Source organism: Neodiprion virginianus, chromosome 2, assembly GCF_021901495.1.
Source record: "Neodiprion virginianus isolate iyNeoVirg1 chromosome 2, iyNeoVirg1.1, whole genome shotgun sequence".
Taxonomy (NCBI): Eukaryota; Metazoa; Arthropoda; class Insecta; order Hymenoptera; family Diprionidae; genus Neodiprion; species Neodiprion virginianus.
Genome location: NC_060878.1, coordinates 42343511 through 42370799, shown reverse-complemented (window position 1 = coordinate 42370799; position 27289 = coordinate 42343511). Strand labels below are relative to the sequence as shown.

At 43.0% G+C, this 27289-nt stretch overlaps 1 protein-coding gene and 1 long non-coding RNA gene across 8 annotated transcripts in view; one reads left to right on the top strand and one right to left on the bottom strand.

Annotated features, from left to right (window-relative positions):
* The window catches only part of LOC124297662 (angiopoietin-2-like), a 68582-nt gene that overhangs the window by 28965 nt on the left and 12328 nt on the right, over nt 1–27289 (top strand). For 4 of the 7 annotated variants that reach the window (XM_046748926.1, XM_046748924.1, XM_046748923.1 and 1 more), the window contains exons 3-6: nt 21728–22005; nt 22082–22602; nt 22684–22946; nt 23014–23308. In XM_046748926.1, the coding sequence (XP_046604882.1) occupies nt 21728–22005; nt 22082–22602; nt 22684–22946; nt 23014–23308 (1357 nt within the window). The remainder of the gene's footprint in view (nt 1–21727; nt 22006–22081; nt 22603–22683; nt 22947–23013; nt 23309–27289) is intronic. The other 3 variants (XM_046748929.1, XM_046748927.1, XM_046748928.1) reach the window with 3 other exon arrangements.
* On the bottom strand, nt 1300–9447 carry LOC124297664 (uncharacterized). Its single transcript, XR_006906653.1, has 3 exons — nt 9347–9447; nt 1798–2668; nt 1300–1643 (listed from the first exon to the last, which is right to left on the bottom strand). It is a non-coding gene; the product is annotated as an uncharacterized LOC124297664 (long non-coding RNA).

Genomic DNA, 27289 nt, shown 5'->3' with positions numbered 1-27289 from the left:
CAATAAATGATGAAATTCAAGTAAAGCAAGGCAATTGAAGGTATTCTAATCAAGCGTAAGCGAAGAAATGGTAATTAATCAATTCAAGCAACAAGATCAAGGAAAAAGGCAACAGTCACTACAGATTAAACAAGTAAGTGCTGACCAGTCGTGAAGTTACTTGCGGTATTGTATAAGAAAACGGAAAGGTACCAGCTCACGTGGCTGACGCAGAGAAAACGGCGAGAAAATATAAGAAAAGAGAAAAGATATAATACCATTAACTTCGTGGCTTTACAAAATAGATATGTAAAAGAAAACCTCCCTTACGAGAATTGTAGAAGAAAAACAAAGAATTATATATAAAACACGCTTCTATTTGATAGCTGATGGCGAAATAGGCGGTTGGTTCAGCACCAGGCTGATAAGCGTCATCGACGATTCGCGTATCCGTCGGCGACGCATCCAAGCGGCTGTAGCGGTATTTTGTTTGAGTCTAGTCATCGAAAGTCTGCATTGGCACTTTGCGCTAGGCACTAAGCATGACCCTGTTCGCAATCTTTGCAGGCATCCACCCGGAATCAGTTTGGCGATATTCTGTCCTGTGTGCCGCGATATCCGGTTTCCTCGAAACGATGTTCTTGAAGATAGTTCTCATAATGCGATACAAAAGTAGAAAATAGACAAGCTTGATAGATATATCTCACTTAAAATTAGCGTTATTCCGTGGAGGAAAAAGTGCTTTATTATGGCCCATGTGACTGAGTATAAAATACCACTTCACAAGGTATATTCCACGGCCGTAGTGCATGTTATGCTCGAGGAACAGCGTTCATAAGATTCAAATTACACAATTATAACGATACTTAGATTCATTATTTGTCCCTTCGAGTTCCGGGCTTTTCCCCTTTTTCAAAATTCTTCTACATATTAATTATAAATCGACCTGGAACAATGAGCCCAGTCTTCGTGCTTCACGATTATCAATTAGGAAATAAAACATTTCAAGGATTATTACAAACGTAAACGATTGTTAAAACGATTACGAATAAATAACGAAGGCTTGTAATTGCTACGCAATTTGAGTTATACACATCGTTATTAAATTTGTTATTAGCCAGATTTATGAATTTATTGTTGAATATCCTACTGCCAACTCATTAACTCTATGATTTTTTTTATTGATATTTTACGATAATTATTGGAGGAAGACATTTTTTTGCTGCAGACGTAACAGAAAAAAGAAATTACGATTGATTTGGAATAATCATTACAATAGCTACGCAGGCTTGAGAAAATTCAATAATAAGAATTCGAAATTGTTAATATTATGTGCATTATATACTATACGAGTTCGAAATTTACTATCTAATTTATTTCCACAAACGCGTTTTCAACTTTTTGCATTCAAATACTGAATCTCTGATACATGAACATATTAGTTTCTATACGACTTACGAATGAAATAACATCAATCATATATTGCTGATCAAAAGTTGCAACACTTTTAATTTTTGACAGGCTGAAGATTAATTTCTCCCACGCAACTAGCGAAGTCGGTATCGTACATTTTCTTGTATCGTTACATAATTGATCGGCTGTTGATATACAGCAGTGAACGCACGTGTCCAAGCTTTCTTTTAAGATATCATAACAATGTTTTCCTGAAACACAAAAACGCAATCTCGTTAGAGACATTCAGAGAAAAATTACTCTGTCGTTAAAGCATTTCTTATACCTATTCGTGCGGTATTATATCGGGACAGAAATGCGCTCAAAAGATCATGACCACTAAAAATGTCGATCGGAGCTACCCACATGGATTGTTCGTGTGAGGTTACTTGCAGCGGCTCGGGCGGGGTCGAAGAACCGAATTTGAAAAGTTCTGAATTATTTGGTGGCGAAACATGAAGTGGAGAAATCAAACTTTTACGATACGACACAGTTTCGAGTGGTCGGGAACCCGACGGCTCAAAGTTCCGAAATGCAAGATTCCGAAAATTCAAGATTCGATAGAGTAAAATACGGAAAATTAAAATATACCCAGACAGCGTAGTTTACTCAACGAGTCTGTGTAAAACATCAGAAAAACGGAAAATCGGAACGAACAGAATTCCGAACGTAAAAATATCGAAAATCCCAAAACAAAAGAAGATGAAGGTGGTGAAATTTCACCTAAAAAGATATTTACAGAACTGAATATCTTCGATCGTTCGGAATTTCAATGTTTCAGATTTTTAAATTTTCTCATTTTCGCACTTTCGGAACTTTGACTTGTCGGAGTTGCGCCTTTTCGAACCTTTGCATTTTCTGAATTTTGAGCGTCGGGTTTCGGACCATTCAAAACTTGGATGTTTCGTCAAAGTTTGATTTCTTTACTTTAAGTTTCGCGACTACAAAATTCGGATCGTGGCGTTTTCGGAACTTATCAAATTCGGAATTTCAACCCCGCTCCCAACGGCTGAACCTTGGATGTCCTTCGTTGATGTCCCATATATCACATGTAGAATCGAACGAACCTGGGACTCGAGCGTCGATCAGGCGCCGCGACGTAGTCGGGTGCAACATGAACTGCACTGGCACTCATACTGCCAGTGCTCGTAACGATCCGAGAACGAGAGGTTTCTCAAGCTTTATTCTTTTGCCCCGTTTTTATCCGCTCAAGAATGCAGTCACCGTGGCACAAATCCTGAAACGTGAGCGTTGCCACGTTAGTATGAATAGAGGCACGAGTGTAAGCCCTCGCGGTAATCGTTACTCGCGTATGTCGGACGCACAGGATTAATGTCCTGGCTGTACAGGTTTGGCAGGCGCGGGATCATCATTCTCAATCGTTGGAAAAAGTGCGTGTATCCTAATTTGCACTTTTACAAAAAGTATAGGAATAAAAAAAGATCTATCTGTGACTTTGATGGATCAGAATACCGTGTCAATGATGTTGCATTTTATTTCAATCTGTCAAATCTTCTGCGATTGATATTTGATTCGAAACGTTGCCTCATCATCAGGCATCGGTAGTCGATTTTTTTATTTCTGTGTCTAAAATATTCTGGTTACGTCTCGTTAACAATTTGAGTATAAAAATACCAAGTAGATTAATTGCAGGGACACTGTAAGCTGATCGGGTATTTCTAAAAGCGTCGGATAGTGTTTTCATGGGAATAATAACATCTATTTTCGTCTTCTCAGTTCAATGATTGGAAGGATCAATTTTTCCCTCGGGGATCACAGCTCAGAATGAATTGAGGAATCAACTGACGATTCAAAACTCCGTCAATAAATCTGATTGTGAACCTGTAACTGACCGGGAATCATTCTGCTGGATCTTGAGATCCGATCCTGAACTCCATTTTACACGTGCGGTACGTACAACACAAAATCCGTAGCACCATCGGAACGTTATAAAATACCGAACTTGTGCACGCATACACCGGTGCTTGTCACGTATACGTATCTATACGACGATACGGCAATGCTTCGGTGTAATTGTCTTTCGCCCCGGCAACTGGGTCTTCCTTGACCCAGAAGTCCAAAGTGAGTCTGCCGCCCGAACAGGTGTAGATCGCGAACAATGGACAATGGCAGTAGGTCGTGTAGCTACATACAATATTACGGGAGTCGTCGGCGCGTTATTAACACTACAATGTATTGTAACTGCGTTGATTCTACAGGGTGTCCCGAAATTCACGCAGGAAGTAATTTTGACAGAAAACACAGGTTTGTGATTCAAAATTAATTTTTTCATTGTATAGTTTCGTGAAGTATACGGTATAGGGTTATGTATGAAATAGGATAATGGGTAAATGGCCTCCACGGCTTTGCTGGCATATGCGTACTCTTTTGTTGAATTTTCCCAAGACCGTTTTGCATAAATGTGACTGAATTTCGTCGATCCAGTGCTCAATTTCCTCCTTCAAGATATGCGTGGTCGTCGGCTTGTTTGTATAAGCCTTGGACTTGAAAAAACCCCAAAGGCAAAAGTCCAACGGCGCTAAATCGCATGGTCCGGGTGGCCGATTCTGATCACCAAAATGGGAAATTAAAGCTGCAGGAAAATTTCAACAAAACAGTGCGAATGTTCCAGCAAAGCTGAGGAGGCCATTTTATCCGATATCCTACTCCATATATAACCGTATACATTACGAATCAATGAAAAAATTTCAATTTTTAACTGCAAACCTGTGTCTTCTATGAAAATTACTTCTTGCGTAGATTTTGGGACACCCTGTATTCAAGAGCTTCCTAACACACGATGATATTACTTCACCTGCCTTGCGCCCGGGCGATGCCTGTACAATGTAACGCATACTTTGGCGGAACATCATGTAGGTAATTGTCGCCTACGATTTGCCACGGGTTTCAAGGTCGTCGCTGTTCGCGGCCCATTCTTGTGCCGTGACAACCAGATTTTCATCTCCGGCGACGAAAAGAATGGAATTAAAACTTATTACGAGATTAAATCTTGTACACCTCGAGCTCGTTTTAACTCCCACCAAAACTGATTCCTACGCGTTGACATCCGCAGGCTGCAGCAGTGACCTAGAAAATATGGGAACATCAGAGAATTTCACGAAAGCGTCGTTTGGAAGGTCCAAAGTACAAGTGACAGATTTGAAAAATTCGACAAGAAGATACGACAAGTGGTTCTTGGTACATACACATACACGGTATGTGTGCAAGAATAGAGGAAAATGAGATGATTTTCTTCTACATAGGTATACATGTGACGATTCAAGAGCAGGGTTTCCCACTTCACAGAACGGGGTAACGAACGTTGATCAGTAAGTTCCGAGTTACCCAATCGCTCGAAATCTCGGCTTGTATAGTATTGATGGGAAATTAATGTGGCAAAAGCTGTCGAGTATTCGCGGTGGTCACCCGGAGGCAGGAATCCATTGCCGAAGATGGAACGAACCGAACTATATGTTGGGAAAAGGTGTAATGAAAAAAAAGAAAGAAAAAAAAAAGAACGGAGCCAAGAAACAATAAATAACATGATAATAAAACAGCCGTCCGTTGCGATAGTAATCGCGAGCAGCGATTACGCAAGCCTACGGCTGGGAGGTCGGTGTATGTGTACCCCTACCGCAACGGCCACGTTACATTTCACAAGAGCGTACACGCCCAGGGCAGTGGCAAGATATCATTAATATCAAATTGATCAGAATTATAATTTGTGAATGTGTATCGCGTAAGTGGATCTCGTTTTTGCGCTACTCGGACGTGTATGGGAGGAAGGAAAGCGACCCGCCGCCCTGTAATTAAAACAACGTTGCGGTCAAATGAGTATTTTTTACCCATAGCTAATGACCCCGCAACAGCGCAGAGTTGTCTGGCCGATAATTGCGATAAACTTATTCGGCGGGATTCCAGTGGGATATGGATATCGAAGGGGCGACACCTCGTGGGTGATCGAAAACCTGGATGCCCGGACGCTTCGGTGCAGCTCGACGTACGTCATTCGATTTCAATAGAACGTTCGAGGTGATAAAATGGATCAGAAACGTGTAGGACCCGATCATCGATTTCAAACAACCGATCACGTCCCACTCTCGCTCTCGATGATCGTTAAAAATTTCTTCGACTTCGATGTTCGCGAGTGTAGGTATATCATAGATTACGTATGTCGATGAACGCAGGCTGGGCACTGATCGCCGGTGAAGCCGCCCGCCCACTTGAGAATATAATACGTTTTTATGTAACTGGGTGTAATTTCCGTTTAAGAAGTTACGGGGCCGTTGCATAATACGCTGGTAACATCATCGACGATGCGGTATTAATATACGCTGGTACATCCATGTACCTCTTACCTACCTGCATTCGAATCGGCACGGGGCGCGGAGCACCTCGAATAATATTTTGATCTTTCAAGAGAATCGGTAGGTGTATAATGAGACAGGTTTATTTCATAGATTAAAGAACACTAAACGGGTTTTGGTGAATGTTAACTCAATAGCATTATCTTTTTGTCTAACGAAAAGATGGCAATCAAATGTATCGGACATCAGGCTTCCTAATATAGAGGGACGGACGTGCGAAACAATATTTTTAATAATCATATCTCGGAATTTTGCACGAATAGAATCATTCAAATGCAAAATTGTCATTCGTTAGGTTTTTCATGACGGTCACCAGTGCTGATAGGGAGTACTGAATAAATTTGAAAAATCTTGAAATTTCATTCCCCTGCGCAGCGAAATAAAAATTTCGACGTTTAATGAAATGTGACCGAGATGCACCGATTTTTAACCATACACGAAATGTGTACTCCGTAAGTAGAATCCGACTATCGCGATCAGCCGCTCAACTGACAATCAATTATTAACGGGAACGAATTTTGCGAGGTGCTGTGGCCTGCGATTGGTCCGTTTTATTATTCGGCCTGATATACCGAGATTAATGTAATGGACCGGTCTCAGGCTACGAGTAGCTCTATTAGCTGGTAATAATTGCGCTCCTAATGTCTTCAGGGACGCAACTTATCGCTAGAATATTAACTTCGCCACCTAATTCAAGCTCTTTCGTCATTACGTATTTAATGGTATAATACATCTGGTCATGGACCATAAGTTGTTCTGACATATTAACAGACTGATTTCTAGAATTTATAGTAGTGAACATTCAAGCAACAATTATTTTCAACAAATTACAGCTAACATTTGTTTGTAATGAAAGAATTTCACACGGATCACGCATCTGTTGATAGAAATTTATCTCAGTCAATTTTGATTCTCAGGGACCGATAAGATGTATGAGAAACCAAATACTTCGGAATTTTTTAAACGCATTTTAACTATTGATGCAATAACCTACATATCAAATCTAGAACACCATTCTATACATGTATATGTAAATTCATTTGGCATTTTTGGTTCTTTGTCAACACTCATCGACCTCGACGGTCTGTTAACGCCGCTCTAGGTTGCCGAATTATTGGTAATCGAAAACTCGCATATCTCTTTGAAGTAACAGATGTGAGGAGCCGTTCTTTGCTGTGAACAGGGTGGATTTTGGATTTTGGTCCACCATATTGGATCCGCCATTTTGAATTTGCAAATTTCAATTTCAGATTCGTAATCAGCAACCCAAGAACCTCTGTATCGAATTTTATCGAAATCCGTTTGATACATTTGATTTGCCCCAGAAAGGATTCAATGGGGAAATCCACGCTCTTGCGGGCACGGATTGGAGTTGAGATAAAAACCAGAAAAATTAAAGAATTATTTTAACAGTATTTAGAGCCGGTTTGGGTCCGTGGGGCGGTTGAAATTCAAAAATTACCATTTTAAAGACCACCTTATTGTACATGACTATTTTAGCACAGTAAAATAGTAGATTACGACAAGAATGGTTTATACTGAAATATAACTCTGTGTGAAATTTTTCCGATTATATAAATATCAATGAGAGCTTCTCCTATTTTTCTCAGTCTTACATGCCGTACGGACACCCGATTTGGTGAATTCGGAGTACACTCATGGGGTTCATTTGGTAACTCAGTGTTCAGAATGACTAACAACTATTGATCTGCAAAATATCGTTCAAGGTTGTCTTGTTAATAGCGCATTGCTTTAATGACAGAGTTTCAACCTTCGTATTACTTGTTCGCTTTCTACACCCGAGCACTTCTGGCCTTTAAATTTTTTTAAACTTGTGAAATAAAATCAATGACCATAAGTTTTGTAAATTATGTGTAGCGGAAACCCGGACTGAACAGACCGTTCAAACATTTCAACCTAAGATGGATGTTACAATTCATCATCACTCAAGGCTATTTTTGCAATTGTTCAAAATAATTTTTACTGAGCTTGCAATTTACTCTGAACTGTTCTTCACTCAAACGATATAAATGAAAAGAAAGAGACGCTTATGCACGCCGAACCAATCACAGGCTAGAGTGCATCCCTTATTTGACTCACTAGGTATGGCGTTTAATATGACGTCGTTTTCTACATTTCGGTGAAATAACAAACAAAACTTTACCTATTTCAACTGATATAAGTCAAAATAGTTTCACGAATGTATCAGATCGTAGTAACCCGAAGTATGAAAGATTGCACAGATTCATTTATACCTATTTTTTTTTCTCGGAAAGTGTACTAAAAATACCAAAAGCATAAAGAATTACACTGTTAAATAACATATTTAACCGAAGCACGATGCAAATCAAACAATAACTAAAAAAAAAAATTTTACGTCATATGAAATACTACTCTACCTCAATAATTGTTGGAAAACTGATTTTCGACCACATCGTACTGCTCCTGGCAATACCACCGATACATGCACTGGCACATACGCGTCATCGTTACCTGGAAGCCACCGAGTGGGTGAAATATTATAGTGTGCGTTTATTTTCGCTTTTGATTAAGTCATCATCGACACTTGACAAATTTACGAACAGCACCGATGTCGCTACTATAGTTACGTGCACCCTGCGAGCGCCGTGCCTGCAGCATGTATGCATATTATGATGTATGTGTTCTGAGAAACATACATATAGCTCATCATTAATCTGTTAGCAACGATCTAGAAGTTATGCAATGCCATTGAGTAGAGGTATAAAGTAGGTATAGGCCCACCTAAGTGCACATTCGGACCTATCGGGCGTTAGGACGTGTATTCTAGACTCACGGATGGAGTTGGGCTGCCTCTGAAAGAGAATGTCAAAGGAAGCAGAAATCTTTACCGCGTTGCAGCCTAGCTATACACAGTCTGCGTGTTCGGTCACTTGTCAATTTTTATACAATTTATTCCCTATGCTTCGTATCGGTGCAGAACTTGGCGCATACCTGCCTCCCTACCCCACTCATGGTCTCGGGACATTGAAAGCGCTGCAGCACCGCGTACAACGCTGCTCTATTTGTTCCAGAATGAGGAATGAGAGGGAGAATGCTGCGTCGAGGCGAGTTCTCGATCTATCGAATTCGGAGATTGTTGTCAACGCCTTGTTATCCTTCGTGGTGTAACAACTGACAACTACAACCGGTATGGCACAAGTACAACAAAACGCTGACATATGCCTTGCACTATCGACGAGTCGGCCAGCCGCGATGGTATTGAAGAAAAAAAGTACACCAAGACTAGTATGTATGCTGCAATGGCGCGTTGCGATACAGGGCAGCTGATTTTGGCTGAAAAATTTCATTGGCACCTCGATGCGACAGGCGCAGGCACGATAAGTCAATGGGGGGCAGAATAATATGCTAAAAATGATGAAGTGAGCACCGTGGCACGTGTAGCCAAGCTGTCTGCGATGGACGATAAACTGCTAGTTTTATTCGTACTATGTGCCTCCGGCTAGTGCCGTCTAGTTGCGTGTAACTCTGCGATTGAATTGCAGAACGGAGAGATAATAGTTACGAACCGTTCGCCTTCTTCGTCGAGGTATCAACGATCCGGTGAAGATCACTCGGGTGCTGGGACTAATTGACTTCGGCCGAGTCTTCGGTTAACATATTTTTCGCGGGAAGCTTAAATTTAACTGGAGCCCAGAATCTTCACTCGATTCGTGACGGTGGTGGTTGTGGTGGTGGTAGCGATGTTGCTGCTGCCGCTGCTGCTGCTGCTTGCTGCACCGCCTCGAGACGTATGATTATTTTTACGCGTTACTCAACGAGCTGGACTTGGATTTTAATGATATCAGCTCGTGTAGCATATGTCGGGTACCACTGGTTTGACATTTTGTTCGGGGACAACTAGGTTACGCTTGCGAAATTTTTTCAGGTACGATGCAACGGTATAACGAGTAATAATGGAATAAAACTCGATACAGAATTGTGCAGGTCACTCATCTATCACTGAATTGAGAAACTTTCCGTTTGTTCTGGATTTCTTTGAATCAATTGATAGTAATTTTTCTAATCAGTTTCCTCATCTCATTCACAAAATCTAAATTCCAGCCAGTATTGAACATTTGTAACCATCCAGCTGGTTTGTAAAACGAGAGATGTGAGTATGTGACATTTATGTTACGACCAACCTGCCGCAGGCGAGTTGTCGGCATGTTTGACTCATTTGCGTAATCCGAATGCATGGTGCTTTTGAAAACGCTTAGCTCCGTACTGCAGCAGTGGAGGCCAACAAACCAAAACTAAAAGCATTCACTCGGGTTTCTCTCATCCTCACCAAACAAGGTGGCTGTCCATCAGACTCAGAGTCACTTTATCCTACCAACTTAAGCTTATCTGCTTCATTTGATTTCACCGATCGGACGCAGTAGCCACATCAATTTGAATCGCTCACCGTCAACCCATCAGTCCTTCTGCATCTTCGATTGTCCAATAGTGCGTACTTGACGCAACAACTGCCCGAAGCGAAGGTGCAAACTTTTGTCGCAGGATCATTTTAAAACTCAACAAAATTAATCGAGATACGTAAATTACTTGAAATGATAAGTACGCGAGCGTAATGAGAGCCGGATGACGAAGTGAACGTGTATGGGAATAGCTTGTTGGAATAATTCGAAGGCTCATCAAACCTCATCAATGGCGTGTAACTTCAGAAGCCGTATAATTGATGAAAAATGTGGCATGACTTCTGCCCTGCGACTAGTAGTTTTAAATCTTGAAGGGTCTTCGGAGGTTAGGCTGCTCTCGACTGAGATCCGGCTAGGCTCGCTTGGAACAATGAGAGAAAGTGCATAGGGAATTCGCATTAGAGGGACATGCCCAGGTAGGTATCTGTTGTATCTTCACACCGCATCTCGTCCGCGAACGATCCCTAATGCGATAGATTTTCTCTATCGTGTCCTATCGTATCTCAGGTGCCTATAATATATGCCGTGATTGTCTTTACTGAAAAATGTTTCATTGCAAGCGGTTACTGAACTTTCTAGAGTCGTTGTAAATGGAAAACGGGATCGGTTTAACCTACTGGGTGTCTCTCGAGACTTGGAATGTGAAATTCGAAATGTAAAGGAGAAACGGGTGTCCACCGGTGAGAGATGCGGAACGAAGCTAATTAAAATTCGTACAAGAAGTACGCGAGAAATAAAAACACAGGCGGAAAACATGAGGTTACGTACAAATTTGTTGGTTCGCCTAATTCATGCACCGCGGGATGCCATACATATATGCATAGTGCGACATGTTCGGGAAAAAGGTTCTGCAACCTGTTTCGAACCAGCCGGCAGTCTTTTCACGTACCGCAAGTTTTGGAGCGGCGCCTGATATCCTTGAATACCGAGCGACACGAGAAGAGTTCCTGTCGGACCATAATTTTAGATACACGAATTACATCTCTGATCGATGCATTCGATTTGACGCGTTCGATGAAAAAGTCGTCAAATGTCAAGAAACAGGGCGAGGTCGACCGGAGTCGATCGTGTAAAAATTATTTAAATTATCCTGAAATTCTCCCATCGCTGTCCTTCGGTTGAATTGTAAGATAACCACATTCTGCAACAAAAAAATTTACCATACACCTGTCGTGCTCGTCCGTCTGGCCGTATCCTTTCTAACTACTCAAACAGCCACCCATATATGCTTCACGGTGCATAAATTATTCTACATATCCGTTATCATCTTGTGACCGAGCTGTTTTTTCGCATAACCCACGTGCGTTGTTTCGGTACCCAATACAGCACCACGGTTGCATAACGTCTCGCCGCACGCTGTGGTGCCTTTCTAGACGTAAGTCACGAACATTCTCCAGGTTGGTACCGTCGTCCTTAGATGGATATTTGAGAAAAAGGTAACTTCCTCGTGCCAGCGAAAGTCTCGGGGCAAAATGTCGTCTTGCTGATGTAGCTTTGCCCGCATTTGGCCTAAAAAAGACATGACAAATTCGGTAGATCTTGATCTAGTGACGCATACTCAAGTTCTCACTTTGGGCAATACACTAGAATGAATCGTAATTTATACAAAATTAGACACGAAATCGTGGAGATGCGTTGATTTGCTCCTTAGATAGTTTGCGAAAATATCTACCGTGCATTTCAGCAGGGAATTAGAATCGTTCCGGGTCACAGGAATTGAGCCTTCGTCGTGCATGTTTGCTTCGAGCGCATGTACCTGATACCTGGAGTTTACTTTGCCGGGTAGACCACATAGTCCGCTAAAGTGTTGGCGGTTACCACTTAGCGACTTGAATACAATTCTGCAGACATTCACTTTTTCGCGGTTGTCGGTGATGCCGGTACAAAGTGACCAGCACAGCCTCTTAACACGAGCAATACCTTATTTTGCGATTACGTAACTGCTAACCTAGCGCTGCAAGCCTCCGGTGGTTCTTGGCTTGACGGATAGGTAAGCGTGCATGTTGGCACAGCCTTATAAGCACCGACACTTTTCGTTGCTGCGAAATTTGTTTTTATAAGTGAGAGACTTTTTCGCGCCTCTGAGGATCATAGTAGCTGCGGTAATAACGTCTTGTAAGAGACATTTTTCCACGCCGAGTCCGGTCCAGTTCTAATTGCACATTCGACCTTTGACGGGGATTTCTGCATTGCCGTATCGCATGTGGCCGAAAATTTTCATCCGCAAAGCGTCCCACCTTTCGAGTTCCCGTAAAGAAAGCAAATAATCCGTACAACGTGCAGAGTGTTGTGTGGTTATTTGTTTGACCGCAAGAACCGCAAAAATACAAGGATCGTTCGATGGTCAAGTTTTCGGATATTTGATAGTCATAACCCCGTACGATGGTGTACACGAGATGTGTATATTAGTACATTTTGCTGCGTATCTACACGGTCGCGAACATATGTTGGTAGATACTGATCTTTCATCCGGTATTTATGGTAGACACCGACTCCAAAGTCGCGACAACGTGTCCTATATGACTCGGAGGTAACATGGTCCTGTTCGTTCGTTCACCTCGTACATCGAATATCACGCAGCGCAGATTGTACTGACATAGGCTTTATAAATACAAGAAGATAGGATCACCGCTTTCTTTCGAGATCGTACGGACGAACTAACGACTAACGACTGGCTTACAGCCTCTGTCGCCAGATATTCTCCGTGGAGAATTAAAAAAAAAAAAGAGAAACCTAAAGAAATAGCTTAGCACCTCGAGCTGTGACACGGCTGTTGTATATTACTCTTTACTTATGGATGACTTTTGGTCACTTGTCAAAACAATCATCTGGAATTAGGATGAGCGATGACTAATGTCGAAACTAGTAATAACTAATTCGGGGTTATCCTTCGGTCGCTTTTGTGACCACAATAAGTGGTTAATATGGTCTTTGAAAATCATCATGTGCGAGAAAATTTTGTTGTACAGGAATAAATATTGATATACATTTTCTTGCTTCGAATAAATTCCAATCCGTATCAGAATTGTCAAATACATTTTTCTCTTTAGCCTGATCATAGGAGTGCATGCAAAATTTGCCGAAATAGTGAGACTGTGTTCAAATTTGATTATCAAAAATTTATCGGACTCATACGGAGACCACGGATGAAAAACTTATAGCTTTTCCATCGGATTGGAACCTGTCGCGTGACTTGGAATAATCGAATGCTGCAGTCTCAATAAAGCCGTATTTTTATCCATTCAATTTTGATATGAAAAAGGTCAAGGATTAAATCATAAAAAGGATTGACATGACTCTCATATGCTGCTACTTCAACTATCGCTAATCTACTCTGAACACGGAATAGTACTCAAGCTGATTTTAACTCTCCATTCTTTTCCAAAATTTATGCCTATAGACTAAACGTCCGCATGAATTGATTAGTCGAGATTTTTCTAGGGTGGTCCGGATTCCAGCTTATATTTTAATGTGGTGAAAATTGCTACCCGGCAAACCTTGACAATGAGTTAAAAGCCATAAATCTCGTCCGGGAATTGCAAAACGTGGAGAACCGTTAAGCGGCTTGACCGTGACTCTCGTGGACGTGAGTTGATTCGGAATTTGAACTTGTGATTCGATTAAGGCCTGCAACGAATACGACGTACTCTTGCATTCGTTAATAGACTGCCCGTGATCGTACTTAGGTTAAAGACACAACTGTCAGTGGAGCTGTGAATAAATAGTAAAGAGGCAAATATATCAACTTCGTTGTCGACCTGCCTCACTGTATGGTGAACATCTCATTGTGATTCAAGGCCCCGAAAAAAAATTAAGAGGTAAATAAACACTGATATTGGCTTACAATCGTGAGAAGGAAACCCTATATCTGTGGCCCAGATTGGTCCGGGAAACTTTTCCCTCAGAAATACCAACGTTCGTATAGTTTTCGCCTACATTCGGTGTTCCACATATCGAGCCATCGCGTATCGGTACGTGATTTTGGCAAATAAACGTTGGGTGTCAAGCAATTGATATGCATGGAAAGAAGCCGCACCAAAATCATACGTATGAAACTTTCCGAACGTTCGACGAGTCACGAAATTAGGACGAAGTCAGTGATGACTGTTGGGTCTTAAAACGCCTTTCCACAAACTAGGAACCACAGCATAAGAACCCACACGCTTGAATTGGCAAATTTGTAGAAAGTTAGACAATTGTCGAGTAGTTTTAAAATAGTAGAGGGCAAGCTCACTCAACGCTCACAAAGCTACGGGGCATAAAGCAGAGAAAGCGGCTTACAATCAGTTGAGAGCTAGGTAAAGAAGGTCTCGGTAAGCTCCCTCGTATGCACTCAGAATATGTGGCAAATTAACTACACTGAGTGTGAAGGTGTACTTACCCACGGCCAACCCTTTTGAAAAAACTTGAAACGGGAGCGGACAAAAGAGGGATTTTTAAGAGAACGGTCGTGCCTTCAGCAACCGTTCCAACTTTCTTCACCATCTGTTACATCGTAATTCCACTAAATCCTGTCATCTTTGAAGTTTTGGTTTTAACAATATATTTCACTTATCAGCGTGATAGTTAGCTATTCTGAATATTATTGCACTTGGACAATATCCTGATCAAAATGTCCAACCTACCGCGTGTGCTAGTAAGCCGAGGGCTTTGGCTATGGCGCTACGCTTTCTCAGTGTCAAGGCTGACGCTAACGAATTCATTACCTTAGCTCGCGGCTGTCACAACGTTAACAGTTGACGCAGCCTGACCCATACCACCGGGCCACGACTCAACCAAATAGAAATCATCACTACATCCTTCCTCGTAAACGATTCTCCATCACTCTATCACCGTATGGGGAACCGACTTCTGCACACCAAACGACAACTTTCATCGATCAATGCTCCACAAAACACACACCGCGTTATACCTGTATTGTAGGTATGTGACGCAATTATTAGCCATTGACGTGTAACAGTGAACAGTGCTACATTTAGCAAATAAGATTCGTTTGGATCAGCTGCAACTGCCAGTGTAATCGTGCACACGATCGTTAAGAGAGTGTTCAAACATCTCGTTGTAAACGTTACTTTATCATTGGGCAAGCGATGTCTCACCAATTCATTCATGCTTGTGGTACTGCACTACACGCTTATAGTCTTGTCAACGTCGTGCCGAAGACGATCAAAGCAGCTTCGACTCAACGGTTTTGTTTACAAAATCATTACCATTACCAATTTTTACTCTCTGAATATTATCAGCTTTCGATATTATTATCTACTACGAATATCGACAGGGGTAATCCCTGATTGGCATGCGCTGCTCTCTTAGTTAGGAAACTCTTTTGTCTTGGAGACCGAATCGAAGTATCTGGATCCGGTGGAACCTGGTAACGAGATTTTCAAGGACCGTCTACGCACACGCAAAGTGGCAAGAATAAGGCAATCGTGGGTTGACGGGAAAATTATTATAACATTAAATGATAAGCCAACATCTTTAACGGTGGCAATTACCTGGAATTAAGACGACTGTTTAGAAATGGAATTGGATAATAAAAGGGTAAATTACTCTGACCACTCGTTATATCCGCGAGGGTACCAAACCCATACCTTAGGCGGCAGCTGTCGCTCCTCAGCAATAAACCTATTCGCACCTTTCTATGCCGGACCCGTGGGGCTCGTTTAATAGAGGTATTGATTCCGTAGTTAGCATCAATAAAGTAATTATACCGTTAAGCGTCATCGCTCCGGGCAAGCCTCAAGAGCACGCAGCCGTTTTCCTTCAGACTTTCAGTGTTTCGTACCTACTCTTGTGCGCAGAACGCAGAACAGTGCCGTGCCATGCAGATCTTTTCATCACGTCGGTACATGGGGGAAATGGGAAATCAGAGAATTGATAGGAGCGATCATGGATCAGTTACATGGCGTTGAAGATAGCCTCACGAGTATCAGTGTTACTAACGCGGTCACGAGGCAAATTATTGAGACATGAAGTCGCGAGATCTTCTCACTCAGCTGTTGGCCCCAGAGGTCACTGTGGCCAAGCCACGAGGCCAGGGTGAAATCTCTTGCGGCCAATCCGGGCAACCTAATAACCTTAATTGTCTTACGATTGCAGCTGTAAAATTTACCGATAATCATACGAGTTGGGTAAACGTCGTGCACAAACTTGCCAGTGCTAGTTCATTTCCTTCCTGCCGGTAACGTACATTCCGTAACCCTAATGGGACAATCGGTCGTTGAGAATAAAATTGATTTGCCATTTCACACATTTTTATTGTTCAAGAGTAATGAGTTCTTTTACGATTTGAGCTCATACGTCCCGGGACATTTTTAAGACCTTATTAATAGCACTTCAATGATCATTCTGCGTGACAATCGAACTCTTTCACAGAACTTTCTACGTTCCACGTGGATGTATATATAAACAATCTAGGATGAAGACATATCGTATGTATCATCGATACACATCCAAATTAGTATGACTATTTTTTACCACTCGGCCGATTTATCTTTCGGTGAGAGATTGAAATAACGGAAGATACCTCGTCGATAGGAGAATGACCGCAAGCAACGAAGCTTCTGGCCCAAAACATTAAAAACGTACAGTATACATAGAATGATTGATACAGCGTCCGTGTATTTTACACGCATGTGTACGCGTAAGGCCCGCCATTCGTTTGCTGACCAAACGCAAAGGTTTGGGGACCCCCTGCTGGCACGACGTCACGCGGGCCTCACACGCGCACATCATCTGACTGTCATAGTCCCCCTGTCGTAAACTGATATTAATTACGATTCGAAAGGTGAACGTTTGCATAGAGAGATTGATACATCACTCCTAATAGAATTCCGCAAATTGAACAGTTATAGCGAAATTTGTATGTAAGTCCTTCCTGATACCAATGCATGGATCTCATCGAGCAGCTGTTTGGTTAATTCATAAATTTCCACGGTGTACGGTAATGTTTTTTCTTTCTGTCGGTCAACCAATATTCCGACGTAACATGATAGTCTTGATCGTTATTTTAATCGAGTTTTTATTACTTGGTTCGATAAAACTGGGAGGGTGGGATCTTTCGCTACTTCTTTAATAATGAACAGTAAAAGTCGTTGCATCGAAATCGGTCGAACATCTACGTATGTGTAGACTTTAGAGTAGATGTTGCTTACCTCTGACATCTCGAATCGGTTACGTATCGGAACTCAGCGGCCACATAATCAGCGTATCAACAGGTGTACCTCACACCAGATAAATTGTGCATTACGAAATACGAATTAGATGAATTTTAAACGATACCCAATAAACAGAGGCCAAATGTCAAATCCCGTGGGTAAGTTCGGTGTAAGTATAACCGCTCGGTAAATCGTCGACGAAGACTTTCTTTCCTTTTCAAATCGGATTCGATTAAGCCTCATACATGTATAATAAAATATACCAGCTGCTGTTTCTCAATTCATTTATTGAGACATTGAGAAGAAGAAGAAAATGTGTCAATGAAAGACTGTTCACCATTCTTCGGACCTCGAAGTTTTGACACAGTGTTTGCTATCGTATAAATGCTCGTAGTGATATTGCACCACCCCGTGCAATCGCGAAAATTCTGAGGGTTGAATGATCGGAGTATTCGATCAGCACGTGGTAGCCACGCGGAGGTTTAGAAAGCGATGTGTAGCCAACAGTGCCGACTCTGTGGGGGGTACCCAACTCATCACGGCTTGTAATCGTTTAACAATTACTATGCAGGAACAGTAGTACTTTTTAAACAAGAAGTGTTTCAGGTGCGTGTCAATCGATGGTGTGAAAATTGAGTAGCTCAGGCGATCCGGCCGATTGCACAATCGTCTGACTAGATATACCGTGAAACGTTCGAGGTATTGTTCGAAACATTTATCGCCCACTGATTACATGCTTCCTTTGCGACAATCGTAAGCTTTTCACGCGTTACGAGCGCAGCGCGAGCGATTGCCAAACAAGGGGTTATCTTTCTAACGTTGGTTCGAAAGCTAAACAATTCGTACGCGATGCAGAGTAATGCTTATCCTGTGTATGCACCTATACTTGGATTGGGAGACGGGAAAGTTTAATTGTCCTCCGGGAACAAGAAACGCGTGACGTGTATATAAATGTGTACCATGGGTGCAACTTTGAATTATCCATGTTGCGTAACGTTTTTGCTTATACCAGAAGCTGCGGAATGCCTAGCAGGGTTTCCTATATTCACCGCTGTAACTGTGTGGAATTCCATCCGTAAGTAGCTATAGGATCCAGCTGTGAAACGAATAACCTCGGAGGGGTATTTAATTATTTGACCAATGGCTTTTTAACTCGGTTGTGTATAACTATACACCATTCTTCGTTACGTTTCGCGCTCGCGGCGCTAGAACGACTCACTAATCGATACAACGTCTGACGTATTTCCTTTTTTCACTTTATACAAACGATCAGATTGATCCAGCTGCAAACGCTGATACACTGTACTTGTGGTCGTAGTGTCGAGTTTTTCATCTCAATGTTTCTTAACTAGTTTTCCACAATTATAACAAGTGTCCGGCAAGCCGGAGTCGACTCTATCTTCGCATTAACGTAGTAAGTACGCGGATTCTGTACGCCACGTTGGTTGCAATTGTGCGCCGATTCGGGTCTGATCTCGTAAGATAAAAGTGAAAGTGTTAGGCGATGGCGCCGGATCTCTCTCTATGTCTCTCTCTCACTCCTTCTCTCTCTCTGTCTCTCTCTCTTTCCTTCTCACTCACTCTTTTTCCCCCCAACCTGTCGTGCTCTTTTGCTTTCCGTATTTCATTTTCTTCCATTATCGCTCCAACTCTCTCTCTCTCTCTCTCTCTCTCCCCTCACGTAAGTAGGACTAGTCAAGTTTTTGCTACGTGACTTTTCTGAGTACACTCTGGTCTTCTTGGTCCTGTGGAATTGCAGCCCTTGTTTATTCAAAGTCTGTCTACCCATTAGGATGTAAACTGAGTAGCTACAAATTACGAATACAGGATAGAACAGGTTTGATGCAACACTTTGCCCAACTTCGCTTCTTTCATGTTCCCCATCATCTCCCCGCCAACTGTTACCTAGGATATCAAGCCGTGTATTGACCTACCGTTTGTCGTTCATCTCGACTAACTAGACGCACCCGGAATCAACAGTGCTCACCCAAGGTGAACCAACCATTTCGAAACATTAAGTTTGACCATTTACGCAGCGTTACTCTCATAACCGTAATTGTGTCTTTCGGTGCGCTCCTCGTGTTCTTGGCTTCCTTTTTGACTCTAGATTTGCTAGCCGAGGATCTAATGCGCGAAAGAATAGGTAAGCCTTGACCTGCGGCAGATATCACTAAGGTATAAATAAACAATTAATGTACGTCACTTTTATCACTCGTTTTCTATTTCTCTTTATGTATTTTTTCTTATCATACGATCGTAACAAGATTTCCGAAATGTCCGTCTTGATTAAAATTCTTAATCAGTTCTGCAGTTGGAAATTTAAGAAGATACAGCTTTAACATGTCCATCAACATGCTCCTATCATTCACACCTTACAACATCTGTAACGCTTCGGTTCACGTGCCTGAAATCACAGAAATGTCGATAGAGTAAAAAGGAAAGGCAAAAAATAACGCCTGAATACGAAATGCATCGAGAGTAAAAATAATGATAAACGTTATAAGCACTTGCGGAATGTTCATTTTTCCTGATCGCGCTTCAACACGATTCGACCACATTTCAACAGCTGAGTGGGTAACAAACTTTCACGAATGAAGACATTAACTGGTAAATAGTGCAGCTATTAATTCGATTCGGCGTGAAACGTTCATCTTTCGATCAACAGACAAACGGGCCTGTGTCTCTTAAAAAGGAGAATTTCATCAAGTTCTTCGAACTGCCCGTGGGAAGCGTTAGCTGGTCAACGATCAAAGGATATTAATTGTCATCGTCAGCCATTAATACGAGCAAGCGTAAGCGACTCACCGTCTTAATCAAATATTTTTTCGCTATTCTTCCTGCTCAGCCCAGGTGGCTAGTTTGAATCTTTTACGTCATTTGCTTGAAAAGGTTTTTTTTCATCGCTGACAGCGAGTTCCTGTCTGGTATCGGCGACACTTGAAGTGTCATTCTTCACCGTCCTAAGAAGTCGGTCTCGAATGTCTCGATAATTATGTTGAAACCATAGCGGCTTTAGAACGACTCTGTTTACCCCGTAAGGCAGGCTACTGCAATCCAGCATTCACACGCGTATACCGGAAATAAACGTGACAGCAGGTGCCGGTGGAGAACTGGCTTTATTTCTTCCAACGATTTCTAACGATTGACACCAGACACTAACACGATGGATCACTGGACCCGATTCACCATCAGCCGCGAAGGCAAGAAGCGATCACATAACGTACCTTACTCTAAGCCCTACATTCTTACAATTAGTTTCGAAAAAAGGACGAAGTGCTTTTACCCCTTGACAGCGCTCGTACACACCAATTGGTTAGTCAACGCACGGTCATGTGCAATCGTTCAGTAGTATACCGACAGATGCTCGTACACTACATCAACGTTCCCACAGAGTCATTCATACAAAATACCTTACCGCTACAAGCTCACGTGGTGGCTGGTGTGCGTCTTTTTCTTTTTCACTTGCGTCGCCGCGTCGGCTGAGTCGCGATAATACTCCAGTTTAAAACGGGACTGGTCTACCTACTGGCCAGGGTGTTAGGTAATAAAAAAATTTCTCTTTCAATCTGTTGAATGCAGGCCCGCCCGTATGGAAACTCTTCTTATAAGCCTCGCTTCTATCCATCTATTTCCCTCGACACTGTCATGCTAGTCCTCGAAAGATCGAGGTTTTCCTCGATACTTAATACGCATAGTTCAGCCAAGAGTTTATTCGAAATGGGGCCATCTTCGTGTTGGTCAATAAGTCGGTGTTATTTGTAATCAGGTTCCGTTAGCCATCGCTAGGGTCTGGAATATTTGTTTTTATTCACTTTTATATGACTATCATTATTTTTCCCTTACGGCGAGTCGCGCAAGTGGAATTATCTCTGCACGTAACGATCAGTCTTGTGAGCACATTTTCAAACGCAATCGACGATGTCGAATTGTTGACCATTTTCCCCCAACTTTTAATTGCTTCGGAAAGTCGATTCGCACCGGCGTTAAACCAGTCGTGAAATAGTTGCATCCCGCGTCCAGGAATCGGTCTGCACGATGCCCGCAGCATCGGTAGCTAGAAATGTCTCTCGTAAACGGTCTGAAAGTGAAACTAACGCACACGCAATGGAGTTATACCCTAGAATAATGCTTGTGTAGGTACCAATGATAAAATGTTCCCCGATAAGCGAACCACACCCGTCTTTCTATTCCCGTTGCGGCATTTCATCGGTGGTACTTGAATTACTTCCTGAAAAGTGAAGAATTTCTCACACTGGTTATAGTTTCCCGACATACCAGACAACCACACAAGTATTATGATAATTATGTTCTTCTTATTTTTTTCCCCCGTCAGGGAACAGTACCTCTTCAATGTCTTCGAAGTGATTGTCTCCACCCTCGAATCAAAGCTACAGAGGATAGAAAACCTCGACAAGGCGGTGGAACACCTCATGAGAAGGGTTGAGGCTCTCGACTCGCGGGTGAACGACAACATTGATAAGACAGACGCGGTTATTTCAAAACTGGGGACCTTAGATCTGAAGCTATTTCACGCTCAGCACGCTGGTTTTCCGCAGGAAGCGGTGGTCGAATCTCGGACAGCGGAGAGCAGGAGCAGCGTCGACCATGCCGGTAAGTCGAGTGGGATTTGGCAGGCCTTTGCAGTTCCGAATCACTGGTCACCTAACGTAAAGTAAGAATTTTGCAGCTCCGACAATCCGCGTCATTCATCACGATGACCCGTCACCGGAATCTCTTGGGGAGAAGCTTTTGTCGCTCGATCAAAAGGTTTCGGATATCGACGAGAAACTCGTCGTACTGAAGAACCAGTTGGACAACAATTTCGTCCCAGCGGACGACATAAACGCCGAAGCCAGCGAGAAGAAGCCGATAAGCATGAACGTTATCGAGATAACCAAGGCTCTGAACAACGAAGTGATGAATCACGTTTCCGTCGAGATCGAGAATCTGCGGCAGGCGACCAGCAGCATGGACCGAAAGCTTCAATTCCACATGAACGTTGTCTCGGACAACCTCGGCGCCGTTTACACCATGATACGCGATGTCCACGAGGCGATAGTCGACAAAGACACGCCCGTAAACGTTACCACGACGCAGCCTCCCCCGAAGCAGAGCAAGATCGACAGGATCGTTGAACAGATGCACCCGATGCTCACGGTCTCCGAAAAGATGGACGAAGTTTGGGACGTTGTGGTGAGCAAAGAAAAAGTGACGTTAACAATTTGATTTCTAACTTTCCATTATTCTGAAACACGCATCCACTTACTCAAGCTCGTAATTTTCTGTCAGGTTGGCACCAAGAGCTCCGTGGACGACCTCGTTCCCAAGTCGGACGAGCTCTTGACGCAGACTCAGCGCCAGGAGAGAGCCATAAGCGAAATTCACGCCGACCTAAGGTCGAAGACTAATAAGATAATCGAGAACCTGGAAGGCGTCGAGAGCAGGCTCAAGAAGCAGGAGGACGACGTCGCCACTTTGGCCCAGAGACCGGTGCCGGCTGAACTTCTACTTGACCCAACCATCGACAGGCTCGTCGAGTACGACCCGAGCAGGTTGGTAAAATAGTTGGAACGAAACGGTTACGATTAGCCAATGTATTGTAGGTAAATCTTGGTCAAGCTCCTCGCATTCGATTCACAGGTACGTCGGAATACCCGAAGAGCTTCCAACCGAAACGCCGATGAATGCTTTCGTCACGACGACAATGCCACCCGCGACGACGACGACTCTTTCCTCCGTCGCGCCCCCGTCCAGCAGCCAAACCATCCTCGTAACGACCCCGACGACGCCCTCCTCGAGCCAGAGACCAGCCACTCGTAACAGAGGAGTCATTTTCCCGAGCGTCAAGAACAAGCCGAGCCCTGCCAACTCAACGTTCACATCCGATATCCTCGCCAACTTCAAAGACATCAAGGTAAAATCGTCATCGTCATCGATGATTCGGTTGATTTCAAGTTTTTCTTCGGCTATTACGTTTGAGGTCAGGGCGGAAATTTCACCGATCGTTACGGCTGCGGAACATTGCATCTTCGCGATGAGAAGATTTATTTACATTAAAAGTTTTTTGGTCGATAGTTCCTACCACAGTCGGTGTCAATTAAGAGATCCGTTTAATCATTCCGCTAATGAATTTATTACGCTACGATGATGCAGATCGATTTATGGCAGGTTTCTGAAACTCGAAGAGTGAACGAAAAAAATTCTACTCTGTCGGTAATTGCGTAAAATCAATCGATCGCTTGCAGGAACTGTATAGCCGAAATACTAGCAAGTCACAACGTAGCCACCCCTGATTCTGAAACTGACGATCAATAAATCGGTCTAAGTAAGTTCGATTGGAATAGAAGGGAAAATGTATTACATAAGAAGGTCTTAGCACTGCGCGTTGTACGTACGAGGCCGAGTTTGTAAACGATCGGTTCGAACGCATCAAACCTTCCACACGAGAAGATGAGCCATCGCAATGTAGCAGGCATTAATTTGCTCGCCGATCCAATGACGGGTATCAGCCGTAACTCACCTTCCTCGCCATCGCTGTATCCACTTGTCATTAACTCCCTTCTACGTCGCTCTGAGATATCGTTCCGTATGCCGATCTGCTCCCGAAAATACCACCGCACCGTGAAGTGAATCACAGGAAGCAGAGACCACACGCGAACTGCGATACTAATATCCGTCGACGGTTGGCCCAGCCAAAAACAAAGCCAACGCGTCTCGATCCATTCTGGTATCGAAGTCATGCTTGCAAACAGTCTTCGTATGAGCGATTTCTCGGCTGAAAGGAGAGCTGTGTAATCCTACAAATGAAATTATAACGAATTTATAATATCGTGAATATCCGGCTAAATGTGCTCAAGTTTTTCTTCGCATCATTCGTTGTCCTGTTATCAATCGCTTTGAGGAATTTTTTGACTTCGAATCGATGTCTCCGGGTACGTGCAATAACGGCTAAGCCGCGCTAAGTTCGTTTCATGAAATCTATATCCGTCCGCGTAAGGTGAAAGCGACAAGTGTCGACAATCCGTATCCCTAAAGTCGTTTGCCGTGACCAGGTGATTACTATTTCAATTATTGCTGGATTTTTGCCAATCGTTGTTCAGTTTTTACCTAGAGCCAAAGGCCACCCCGAGGCACATTGTTGTCCCCGCAGGCTTTGCGCAAGGACAAAAACTTGTACTGCCACCGTCGTTTATGCCGCTGCGTTGCAAACTCGTCGCTTTAACGAGCTGCCGTATTTTCGCCACACGTTTCCCGAGCTGCAGGTATTACACCGTAAACTCTGATATTTTTATCGACCAGATAATACTTACCGTAGCCGGTGCGTGCTTGTACCTGTAACATGAACGGCCATTTATATCGGCTGCCAATTTAGGATTTCCCAATCACAGGGATACGCCTGTATAACGATATTTCAAGAGCTCGGCTCGATGGTTCACCATTTCTTACTTCAAACAGTGTCGGTCAGAACTGAGGACCGCTACTAATCGTTCAATGTTTTTTTTTTTCTTGTTTACTCTCCATTATGCAGGCAGCCGGAGCATCGCTCGGCCACTCACGGTGAATGTTGTACGAAACTGAAATAAATCGAAGAGCAAGTGAATTTGAATAAAAGTGTCTCCGTACGTTGATTAATAAATATACGTAACTACGACTCATCTTCTGGGTCCTCTGACCTTGAGCCAGAGTAGAAGCACGCGTAACTTCCGGCACCACGTCGCACTTTTGACGCGCGTATCAAGTGCGGTGTTGCTCTCGACTGTATTTCGCAATGTTCCATCCATGTGTATGGATCTGTACCTGTACCGAAAAACTCGAACGAACGAGTCTATCATTCCTGCGCACGTACCTTATACATGTAATATAATTTCGGGTCTCGGATACTTTCAACGCCGGCATGATGATCGTTCTGCACCGCGTTGCAATTCATGTAATACCGATAGACAGGTGTCGAATTTTCGTGATCCATGAGTGCTCGGCTTCGTTCAACAGAAAACTATTACGCATGTGTAAACGAGAATTAGACTCGGGATGATTGAAGCAGCACGTGGCGCGTTTAAGCTGCAGCATGGATCGTGATTTAACATATTATATACCCAGTATTAAGCCACGAGATCTGGTTGCGCCTGTCAGTCCTCCGATCCATTTCTTGAACAAAGTTTAATCCCTGATCCCATTATTTACACGACCTTTGAAGAGTCACTTGATTTCACCGTCGTATTAATTTTTCCCTCTAGTCGATGCAGGGAAAACGATACGCGAGTGAAAATACGTCTCTCAATCGAATTGCAATCGTTTCACCTGACACGTTTTCGGTGTTCGTCGCATACCGAATTCAGAGAGAAGTTCATACCTTGGGATTTTCAACAAATAACATAACTACAGCGCGGTAAAGCAATTAAAACAGTTCCACTCTACGATAAATTGGCTGGTCAAACAAGAAGTAGAAAGTTTTTTTTTTTTTTCATCCTACTCCCCACCCTTTTCCGGTGAAAAGAATTATACTATAGGATTTCTACGACTTATATCATCGTTTCGACAGACGTGATGGACTGCGTAAATATAAAACCATAGGCATCTGGTATAAGATACGGAAAGCAGTACAGGATTTATGCTTGTAATGTTTGAAAAACTGAACTCTTGCAATTCAAGTTTGTCCACACTATATGTTCGCAGGTATTCACAATGAAATGTAATTTTGAAGCGCACGCGGTGGTGAGGCTCATGATTGAGGAGAACAGTTGCGAAATAATTCACTGTAGGTGCCCCCACATATTGCATTGCATTGTACGCGGCACGTACGTCCCTGATCTAAATCGTATCAGCTCCTCTCGATTATCGCACGCAAAGCAAACAATTTCCAGAGAACAATGACGACCGGTTCTACTTGCACGGTCGGACGCTACGGAAAACATAGAATGTAGACGCTAATTACCTATTGAGTTTTATGCGCGAATCGTATTCGTTTGCCGTGAATTTTCGCACCGAAACACGTACCTAGGCGATTTAACACGGATCATTCGACCCCTATTGCCCGACGGACGATAAGGAAGTTGGTTCCGTATTCTTTCGTCGTTAACTCCGCGGCGTGAAAATTCCACAGTACTGCGGTAGAAACGCGTTGTTCGTGTCCAGCACCGGCGTTTAAGTCTAACTCCTGAGCGGAGTATGAAATTGATGGTAACGATTCGGTGGATTGCTCACCCGGCGTGAACGCCGATCAAGCTCATGGCGTGTAATGCGATAAGCATGATTCGCCGGTGTACAACTCGCGGTGAATAACGGATGGCAATGAAATGTCTGTGGCTAATCCACATTGTACGGGCACCGATGCATTGCCCACATTTTAACCTAAAAAATACTCCTTTACGCTCTAACGACGCGTGAACGTGAAATAGAAATAGAAATTTTGCCCGAGGTGAGGCATAAATAGAATTTCTTCTTTTCGTCGTTTTGACCACTTCCCACACACGCATCTGTCATAATAGCAGTCGCAAACGTCTCGAGGCACATTAATAATTAATTATCAATCATTAATAAGAGACGAGTCGGGAAAGGCGGATCTGAACGGCCTTACTCCTGCCTCTCTCCATTGTAGAATTGCCTCGGATCCGGTGGCTGCAGGATTCGATTAACACAATGTGACCGCGATATCTGAGTACCCAATCAATGTAAATTGGTAGGAAACCAGCTCGGGAGCACCGCCCTGAAGCCGGGCACGCGTATTTCGTAAATACTCACCTACCGACAGACGTAACTACCAAAATTGCAGACTAGCTTAGCTGCTACCCTATAATTTAATCCCGCGTTTCGCTATCGGCAATTTATTCCGATCCGCGCGCTTCCAGATAAAAGATCGTTTCTCATAGGTTCCAATCAAGTGCAGACCGAAGACGGC